At 38.9% G+C, this 10,835-nt stretch overlaps 2 protein-coding genes across 2 annotated transcripts in view; both read right to left on the reverse strand.

Moving 5' to 3' along the window:
• The window catches only part of LOC102164415 (zinc finger protein 420-like), a 71,984-nt gene extending 61,458 nt beyond the window's left edge, over positions 1-10,526 (reverse strand). The window contains exons 1-2 of the mRNA XM_021097540.1: positions 10,469-10,526; positions 9,505-9,579 (exon numbers count right to left, since the gene is read on the reverse strand). Coding sequence (XP_020953199.1) covers positions 9,505-9,537 — 33 coding nt within the window. The 5' untranslated portion in view covers positions 9,538-9,579; positions 10,469-10,526. The remainder of the gene's footprint in view (positions 1-9,504; positions 9,580-10,468) is intronic.
• The window catches only part of LOC106510532 (zinc finger protein 345), a 28,354-nt gene extending 17,767 nt beyond the window's left edge, over positions 1-10,587 (reverse strand). The window contains exons 1-2 of the mRNA XM_013998463.2: positions 10,469-10,587; positions 9,505-9,579 (exon numbers count right to left, since the gene is read on the reverse strand). The gene's annotated coding sequence lies outside the window, so the exon portion shown is untranslated. The remainder of the gene's footprint in view (positions 1-9,504; positions 9,580-10,468) is intronic.

Consider the following 10,835-nt stretch of genomic DNA (forward strand, 5'->3'; position numbering starts at 1 on the left):
AGGCTGATACTCCTGAAAATTAGCCATAATTAACTTGCAGGTTGCTGATTTACAGTAACAGTTGAATCCATAGACTTGCCATGCTTTCTGTGTAAAAGATAGAGGACTAAATATGAGAATGCGATCCTTAAATAGGGAATTGGGACCTTTGGTCAGAATCCAGATGAAACTGATAGTCATAAACTCCCCCCCACCCCACCAAGTTGCTTTGGTCCTCTCTTACAGTTGGAAGTAATCTGCAATTCAGTGTCTGGAGATTAGCTTTCCTCTCATAGAAAACTGATAACAGCACTTGAAGCAATACCTGAAAAGGTGTGCTAATTCTCCTCAAGACCCACTAGAATTATTCTCTTGCCACTGGACTTATAACAAGGGTCCAATCTCAGCATGTTCCAGAGAACAAGTAGATACTAAGAGCCAGGAAAAATTCACTATTAGTTTGCAAGGGCTGCCAAACCAAAACAACACAGACTGGGTGGTATAAACACCGGAAATTTATTTGCTCACAGTTCTGTTGGTTAGAAGCCCAAGATCAAGGTGTCAGCAGGTTAGGTTTCTGCTAAGGCTTCTCTCCTAGGCTTGCAGATGGCCACCTTCTCACTGTGCCCTCACATGGTCTTTTCTCAGTGTGGGAGCATCCTTGGTGTCTCTGTATGTGCATAAATTTCCCCCCACATAAGGATACTAATCATAGCGGTTTTGAATTTGTGTGTGGGGGGGCACAATTCAGCACATAATATTCACTGAAACAAGGGTTATGGGAGCAGACTAACACTGCTCTACTGTATCTTTTTGTATAGCTTTAACTTTTGGAATCATGGTTGTACAAGCAAATCACTGGAGAAGGGAGATATAAATGTGGAACAGGGTAAGACTAGAATGAATATTGTAGTCCTAGCACCCAAATCTTGGTTTTTAAATATTCTTTACAGCAAGAAACCAGATTCTTTAGAAAAATGGTTTACTTCAGGCTGGAGCTAGCAAAGTAACTAGGAATAAGCCTGTAATGTCTTGGTGTTCCAGAAAGTGAGGAAATGTTCCCCCAAATCATGGGGTAAGTCAAAAGGACACAGAAGCCAGCTTGAGTAGGCTCTCACTGGCTAAATTTGGGACAATTTGAGTATCGAAAAAAATAGTAACAGATCATATAACACATAGAGTAAAATGAAAATGTACGAATTCATACTGATATAACAAATGAGTAAGTGGAGAAGGGAATGCTCTTTACAGTAGAATGCCAACAATTACTACAGACAAGATGACGGAGATTTAAAAATCCCATCATTTTGAGAATGTAAATGGTACAACCACTATGGAGAACAGTATGGAGGTACCCTAGAAAACTATATAGAACTACCATATGACCCAGCAATCCCACTCTTGGGCATATATCCAGATAAAACTTTCCTTGAAAAAGACACATGCATGTAAACAACCTAAATGTCCATCGACAGATGACTGGATTAAGAAGATGTGATACACACACACACACACACACACACACACACACACACAATGAAATACTACTTAGCCATAAAAAAGAACAAAATAATGCCATTTGCAGCAACATGGATGGAACTAAAGACTCTCATATTAAGTGAAGTCAGTCAGAAAGACAAATACCGTATGATATTACTTATATCTGGAATCTAATATATGGCACAAAGGAAACTTTCCACAGAAAAGAAAAACATGGAGAACAGACTTGTGGTTGACAAGAGGGACCAGGAGGGAGTGGGAGGGGCTGGGAATTTGGAGTTAAGAGATGCAAACCATTGCCTTTGGAATGGATAAGCAATAGGATCCTGATGTATAGCACTGGAAACTATGTCTGGTCACTTTTGATGGCGCATGATAATGTCAGCAAAAAGAATGTATACATGTATGTGTGACTGGGTCACCTTGCTGTGCAGTAGAAAACTGACAGAACACTGTAAACCAGCTATAATGGAAAAAATAAATATCACTATATAAAAAAAAAATCCGGAAGTTCCCGTCGTGGCGCAGTGGTTAATGAATCCGACTAGGAACCATGAGGTTGTGGGTTCGATCCCTGGCCTTGCTCAGTGGGTTGACAATCCGGCGTTACCGTGAGCTGGGGTGTAGGTTGCAGATGCGGCTCGGATCCCGCGTTGCTGTGGCTCTGGCGTAGGCCGGCGGCTACAGCTCCGATTCAACCCCTAGCCTGGGAACCTCCATATGCTGTGGGAGTGGCCCAAGAAATGGCAAAAAGACAAAAAAAAAAAAAAATTCTACAAAATAATGGCCTATCCTCTTCAAAAATGTCAATATCGTGATACACACAGAAAGCAATTTTTCCAAGTTAAAGACTAAAAAGAGACAATAAATAAATTCAATGTGTGATCCTAGTCTGTATCCTGGACAGTGCGTCAGGGAGAGAGGGTGAGCACTGGGGGAACTGCTACAGAGAATATTATTGGGACAAGCAAAAATTTTGTATATGGACTGTTAGATAATAGTATTGCATTGTTGTTAAAATTGCTTATTTAGGAGTTCCCATTGTGGCTGGCTCAGTGAAAATGAATCTGATTAGTATCCATGAGGATGCAGGTTCAATCTCTGGCCCTGCTCAGTGGGTTAAAGATCTGACGTTGCTGTGCGCTGTGGTGCAGGTTGCAGAGGAGGCTCGGATCTGGCGTTACTGTGGTGTAGGCCTGTGGCTGTAGCTCCAATTCAACCCCTAGCCTGGGAACCTCTATATGCCGCATGTACAGCCCAAAAAACACACACACACACACACAAAAAAATTGCTTATTTTAGTGACTGTACTGTGGTGTAATGTAAGATAATATTCTTGTTCTAAGAAATAACACACTGATGTGTTTAAGGATAAAGGGGCAAACATTTACAACTTTTCTTTAAATATTCACTTTCTCTTACTTTTTTTAAAGTACACAACTTATTCTTAAATGGTTCAGGTAAAATGTGTATATTGTGTATGTGTGCATGTGCACGCTTGCGTGTATAGAGACAAAGAACAACTGAAAGCACACAAAGAAATGATAATACAAATGGGATAAAATGTAAACAACTGGTGAATCTGAGTAAAGAGGACCCAAGAATACTTTGCATTATTTACTCTTGTAACTTTTTGCAAGTTTGAAATATGATCAAAATTTAAGTTACCCAGAACAAAGCAAGATATATTCCTAAATAATTCTTATGTTAAATATGAAACTAAACAGAAATATAAAATACCTAGAAATAAAAAGGACAGCGATACATACAAAAACCCTGAACAAAGGAAAATTACCTCCCCCTCAAAGAAAATTTAATAACACTAAAATCTCTTTTAAAAAATAAAATTGGGAGGTCCCATTGTGGCTCAGCGGAAACGAATCTGACTAGGATCCATGAGGACGCAGGTGCAATCCCTGGCCTTGCTCAGTGGGTTAAGGATCCAGCGTTGCTGTGAGCTTTGATATAGGTTGCAGACACGACTCAGATCCTGTGTTGCTGTGGTGTATGTGGGCCGACGGCTACAGCTCCGACTGGACCCCTCACCTGGGAACCTCCATATGCTGTGGGTGCAGCCCTAAAAAGTAAAATAAATTAATTAATTAATTAATTAAAATACTAAACCTTGACCTCCACTCCAGACCAACTAAATCTTAATGTTATTCTTGTCACCTCTTTTTGTTTGTTTGTTTTTTAGGGCCACACCCACGGCATATGGAGGTTCCCAGGCTAGGGGTCAAATAGGAGCTGTAGCTCCCGGCCTACACCACCAGAGCCACAGCCACGCCAGATCCTTAACCCACTGAGCAAGGCCAGGGATCCAACGGCATCCTCCAGTATACTAGTGGGATTTGTTACCGCTGAGCCACAACAGGAACTCCTATTCTTGTCATCTTGTATGAGCTTAAGTCATTGATTTTCAACTGTGGCAGCACACTAGAATCGTCTGATGATGTCCAGGCCATATCCCAGACCAATTAAATAAAAATCGCCAGGGGTGGGGGACACAATCATCAATAATCAAGGTTAAGAATAACCAGCTTAAAGTAAATGAAATAATTAACCCTCTGTTTTATTTGCTCCAATTGCTTTTTCCACCTTATGCAGCCAAAAGTAATCTGATCGCAGTGGAAAAACAGGTTCTGTCAGAGAGAACCAGGAGTAGTGAAGTGAATAAGCCACTGTGAAGTTTAACTTGGAAATATTTACTGAAGTTTAAAATATGTGTATTCTATATTATATCCATAATTTCGTTTTTAGAATATACCTTAAGGAAAGCCTGTACATAGATGTTCACTGGAGCACTGTTTGTCACCGTGATTAATGGTGATTATTATATAAAATCTAAATCTTTAAAAACTAGACTAAAAAGGCAAGCAATAACAATAATTATCAAGTGACTACTAACTGACATGAAGTAAATAGTCAGGTCCTGTTTGTTCTAAGGGTTTCACATAACCAGCTCAATCCTTGGACCAACCCTATAATGAAGTTTCTTTCCACATCTGCAGAATGCACTCATAATTCTTTTTATATAGAATTACTTTTAAGTGACAAAACACTACCACATACATATTTACATGTCTATTCACTCAAATGCAATGAATAAAAGCAAAAAGAAAAAATAACTGATAACAGTGTCACCTTTGGGTACTTTGGGTAGATATCTGGGATTAGGACTGCAGTTACATGGGACTTGAAAGCCTTCATAAAATTTAAATTATTTTTATAACAAAAATATATCTATCAATTATATATGTAATTATAATTTAACTAAAATAAAATTTAAAAAGGAAAAACACTAGCATTCAGCCTAAGGAAATACTCATTGTCTACAACAGCAATAATTTGTAAGCAAATCATGTTCAAAAAAGGGAGCTTGATGAAATGGTAACATTATGAGGGCACTATAATTCATGGTAAAAATAAATGTGTAGGAGTTCCTGTCATGGCGCAGTGGTTAACGAATCCGACTAGGAACCATGAGGCTGCGGGTTCGGTCCCTGGCCTTGCTTAGTGGGTTAACGATCCGGTGTTGCCGTGAGCTGTGGTATAGGCTGGTGGCTATGGCTCCGATTAGACCCCTAGCCTGGGAACCTCCATATGCTGCGTGAGCGGCCCAAGAAATGGCAAAAAGACAAAAAAATAAATAAATAAATAAATAAACGTGTAAAGACATGGACATTTGTTTAACATGTATTTTGACATGATAAAGGCAGGATACAGGTCAGTAGCCATAGTATAATTACATATTTAAAATATAATTCTAAGTATTTGCTCTATCAATTTGACAGCAGTTGTCTTTAATTGATAGGATTACAGATAACCTTTGTTATACATTTGTACTTCTCTGTATTTTTTAAATTTGTTGCAATAAATAACTTTTTGGTAATGAAAGGAATACAGAATACAGCTATCTTCAGAAAGGTGACATATTTGACAGATATTCAAAGATTTTTTAAAAGAAATGATCTGAACATGGCATTGGTAAATAATATAGAGACATACATTTTAAAAATTCAAATGGATAATACAAACTATGTAAATAATATAACAAGTAGGTGGTACACAGGGAATACTATTCAGCTATCAAAAAGAATGGAATCTTGCCATGGTTGAACCATGAGGGTATTATGCTAAGTGAAATAAGTCGGTCTGAGAAAGACACGCGACCACATGATCTACTTATACGTGGAATTTAAACTAACAAAAACCAAGCTCATTGATAAAGAGAACAGATCATCAGTTGTGAGAGATGGCGGTGGGTGAAATAGATAAAGTGGGTTGAAAGGTACAAACTTCCAGCTATAAAATAGCTAAGTCTTAGGGATATAATGTATAGCATGGTGACTAGAGTTAATAATATTGTATTGCATATTTGAAAGTTGCTAAGAGAATAAATCTTAAAGCCTTCACAAGAAAAAAAAATTTTTTAACTATGTATGGTAATGGATGTTAATTGGACTTGTGATGATCATTTTGAAATATAGGTGATCCTTGAACAACATGGGTTTGAACTGCATGGTTCCATTTATTCGTGAAATGTTTTCAGTAGTAAATACTGCAGTACTACAGAGTCTGAGATTGGTTAAATCTGAAAATGTGGATACAGAGGAACCATGGATATGGAGGGTTGACTATAAGTTATATGCAGATTTTTTAATGCACAGAGTCAGTGCTCCTAACTCCCACATTAAGGGTCAACTGTATACACAAATATTGAGCCATTATTCTGTACACCTGAAACAAAATAAAATGTTATATGCCAATTATACCTCAACATTTAAAGACAGATCCCTTAGGACCTACCAAAAGACTTGTGTGTTAAGTGTTTTATACTGTAACTGATAGAGACATCCCAGGAATGGGAAGTAAAGGAGAAAGGGAGCTAACATTTATTGAATTTCTGATGTGTACCAAGATGTCTACACATCTCATTTCATTCTCAACAATACTGAGAATGAGAAGCTCTCATTTACAGGTTAAATAGTTCACAGGTGGTGTAGCTGAGCTTAGATGCCACATTTGATACTGGAGCCCATAATTTTTATACCATGTTACAGAGACTAGTGTAGGTAAAATAATCTGAGGGATGATTTGTTTCTCTTTTTCTGAGAGAACAAATATGTAATCTGAAGGATTAGTGAGAATAGATGGCAAAGAAGCAGAGGAAGAAACTACCTGACAAAGGATAGTGGCGGAGGGTGGCTGGGGAAAAGGAGATGTGGAAAGGACAGCTAAAAAATAAATACGGGAGTTCCCGTTGTGGCGCAGTGGTTAACGAATCCAACTAGGAACCATGAGGTTGAGGGTTCGATCCCTGGCCTTGCTCAGTGGGTTAAGGATCCGGCGTTGCCATGAATTGTGGTGTAGGTCGAAGACACGGCTTGGATCCCGCGTTGCTGTGGCTGTGGTGTAGGCCAGTGGCTACAGCTCTGATTTGACCCCTAGCCTGGGAACCTCCACATGCCATAGAAGCGGCCCAAGAAATGGCAAAAAGACCAAAAAATAAATAAATAAATAAATATAACATAGAAGAGTAAAAGAGACTATATAAACAGACTGAATGGACCAGAATGTTATTAAAATTAAAATATAGACAGTAAATATCTACATCTGTATCTATATCTCATTTTTACACCCCTCCACTTCTAAAAATGTATTTTAGGACACTAAGGATAAAAGAAAAAATTTTAAATCATAAAAGTCATACAACATAGATACTCAATATCAAAAACCCAAGTTAAGGTTATTACTACAATTGATCATTATCTGCAGTGTTCAAAGTCCTGGCGGAAGTGCTATGGGGAAATACTAAATACAACGGATTAAATGATTCCTATTTGCCAAGGACTATTCTCAGATGATAAGCAAGATTTTGCTGAGAAACAGGAAGAAAGGGTAATATCAACTGAGAGGATGATATTAGAAGGTTTCCCAAATTTCTACTCACATAATTACAGATACAATGCAATTCAATCCCAATCCCAAAAGATGTCTGAGTGGAACCAAGCGATTTCAAAAAATTATGTGGATCTGCAAAGGAATACAAACCGCCGAGACACTCTTAAGGAACAAGGAGGTAAGAGGACTTGCTCCAAATATCATAAAGTCATAGTGAATAAGACAGCATAGTATTGCTGCAAGGAGAGACAAACAGCAATGGAGCAAAACATAAAGCCCAGAAACCGATGGAGACATAATGGTAAGACTTGATTTTTGACTACAGTGGCACTGCAGATCAGTGCAGAAAAGACAACTTTTCAATAAATGATATCGGAGCAACTGGATACCCACATGGGGAACAACATGAAATTGCATTCCTCCCCTGTACAAATCAATTCCAGGTAGTTCAAAGACATAAATGCTAAAGCCAAAAACTAGGAAGCTTTTAGAAGAGAATACAAGAGAATCTTCATTACCCCAAGGTAAAAGAAAATTTCTTAAACAAGCACTAACTACTGAAAAAGATTCCACTGCATTAAAATTCAAAACCTCTATTTACCAGAAGGCATCAGCATGAAAAACCAAGCTGGAGGAGAAGATAATATTTGTCATACGTGCAACTGACAGTAAATAACATACAGAAGATACATTTATGTACGTATGTTACATATATATTTATAGTCAACAGCCATAAATCAGAGAAAAACCCAATTAAAAATTGGCAGAATATTTGAACAAGCATTTTACAAAAGAGGATATCCTGGTGGGCAAGAACTAGTGTTCAATTTCATTGATAATAAGGGCATATCAATTAAATGTGATAACACTAGATGTCTACCAAATTGGCAAAAATTTATAAAGTGTGATAATGCCAGGAGCTGGCATGACTATGGAACAAAAGGAACCTTTGAAAATTACTGATATGAGTAAAAAATTTGCACAGTATCTTTAGAGGATGCTTTGGCATAGAAAAACTGAAGATGCATGAACAGTAGCCCTCAACAATTTACTAACAATTTTAGTATACAAAGAAATTCAAGCACACATGTACCAAAATATGTGCATAAAATAGTCACAGTCCCATTGCTTGAAATAGCCAAAAACTGGAAGCAAGTAAATTGATATTATCATGCAATGAGATAGTGTGTGTGTATACATATAACACACACACACACATATATATAGACACATATATAGCAATGGGAAAAATGAACTGTAGTTATAGAAATATGAAAATGTTCACAAACATTTTTAATGAAAAAAGACACAAAAGAATATTTATTCATGCCAAAATATAAAACAGACAAAAACTGAATCTATGTGGTTTTGGAATTCACACCAAAGTTCTAATGAAAGACAAAGTGGTTGTCACCAGAAGTGCCTCCAGGTTGTGGAGGCATATATCAGGCTGCTTTAGAGATGGCTGTATTCTTTTACTGGACCTGGGTATTCCTTACATGAGTCTTTTTTTTCCCCTTGCAGCCTCTCTTTACACAAGTCGTTATATTATTTGTTAAACTGCACAAATGGATATTAAATGGCATGTGTGTATCTAATTTGAAATTTAAAAAATAAGCCATAGGCATTTCAAATAAATATGTACCTCTAAAAATGTGTCCAATATTAAATTATGTGGGGAAAATATAATTTTATGTAAAAATGAAGGTTATAAAATAGTAAATGCTGAATAAATTCAATTTTTTAAAATCACATTTTATATATGTACATAAAACATGCTGAGAAAAAAATATCAAAATGTTGCCATTAGTTTTAGGTAGGAATTTAAATTTTCTTCATTGGGGATTGCCATACTTTTGAAATTATTTAAAACAATCATGTTTTAATTTTATATTAAAAAAGAAATAGTTGGGTTTTTTTAAGACAGCTGGAGAAAAAATTAAACCATTTGACAAATTAGAAAGAGAAAGGTGCATGTGTGAATGGGGGTTTGGTTTAAATCACATTTCACACATGAAAAATTCCGGGGATCAGGTCATCTGATAGGCAAGAATTTTCAAGAGGAGGAAAGCCAGTTACATACTGACAAAGAAAAGAGGATTTCAAGAAACGACAAGCTACCTTGCAGGTGCCTTGAGGATGTTCAACAGCCATTCTCTACTCCACTCTGGAAGATTCTATTCAAGCAGAGCAGAGCTGAGGAGGGAAAAAGGAGTCAGGAGAAACCAGGCTCTTCTGGAAGCCCCAAGTCAAATTACCGCCCATCACCTACAGATGTAGGTCAGACAAAGCTCGGGCGTCCTGCTCAATACCACCATTACAGACAAGAGCAGGGTCATTTGCAGTTCTGGGCAGAATCTGTCCCTGAGCTAACAAAGGTCTCCGGGGAACAGAGCGCTGGAGTCATAGAGGCTCCAAGACAAAGACGCCCCACACCTACAGTGCTAGATGGATACACATAATCATACAAACTCACACTACGGGGACACAGGCACCTCAGACCTCCAACACAATGGGCTGCAGACAGCCACACAATTACACACACCACAGGGCAGTCCGTCAGAACAGCAGAGTCACAGGCACACCACATTCTCACATACCCAGTGACACCTACCACGGGGACACAATGGCAACAAATTCACATGCATCCTACCACCACAAATCAATCAATCTCTCTCTCTCACACACACACACCCCCCAAGGGGAAACAGCCATAAATCTCACAGGCAAATATCTCTTCCCTCTCTTTAATAAAGTCTTTAATAAAGTCTTCCTCCACACCCGTGGTTCAGCAAATGATCATAATCTCACACACACACACACACACCCCAAAAGGATACACAGTTTTACAACCGCAGTCAAGGAACATCGCACTCTCGTGTCACACCCAGTCATACAAGCACAATCAAAACTGCAAATCAAGCCCGCCTCCCCGCCCTCAGAGTTCGGTACGCGGCCACACAGACACAAAGACACAATCACAGACACATACGCTCCTCACAATCTCCCCTTCTCAACTGACTCCCGTAGAGGCCAGAGGTTCCCGACAGGCGCGGTCCCAACCCCAGGCTCCAGGACATCTCACCTACTATTCCTCTGGTCTGGTCAGCACGGCTCCACTCTACTTAAATTGAGCCTAGCAGCTCTCACAGCACCCCGAAGCCATTTCCCCCAACCCGCCAGAACGCCCCGCCCACTCTCAGCAGCGGGTATAGTTCTCGCGGGAGGGGGCATTAGGCCTAGAGGCCTCTGGGAGATGTAGTCCAGAAGGCGACGGGGGCTAAAAGCTGTCTCCAGTTTATCCAGTTCCCCAGTAGTTAAGAGCTTGGACCTGCAGCGTACGGGAGGCTTCCGCGAGGCTTAGCTGAAAAGAACTCGCTCGACCAAACTTTAGTCAAGCTCCTTTGGGCCCTCTTCTTGACTTAGACCTCGTCCTTGATCTACTGACCCCA

The sequence above is a fragment of the Sus scrofa genome, chromosome 6, assembly GCF_000003025.6.
Source record: "Sus scrofa isolate TJ Tabasco breed Duroc chromosome 6, Sscrofa11.1, whole genome shotgun sequence".
Classification (NCBI taxonomy): Eukaryota; Metazoa; Chordata; class Mammalia; order Artiodactyla; family Suidae; genus Sus; species Sus scrofa.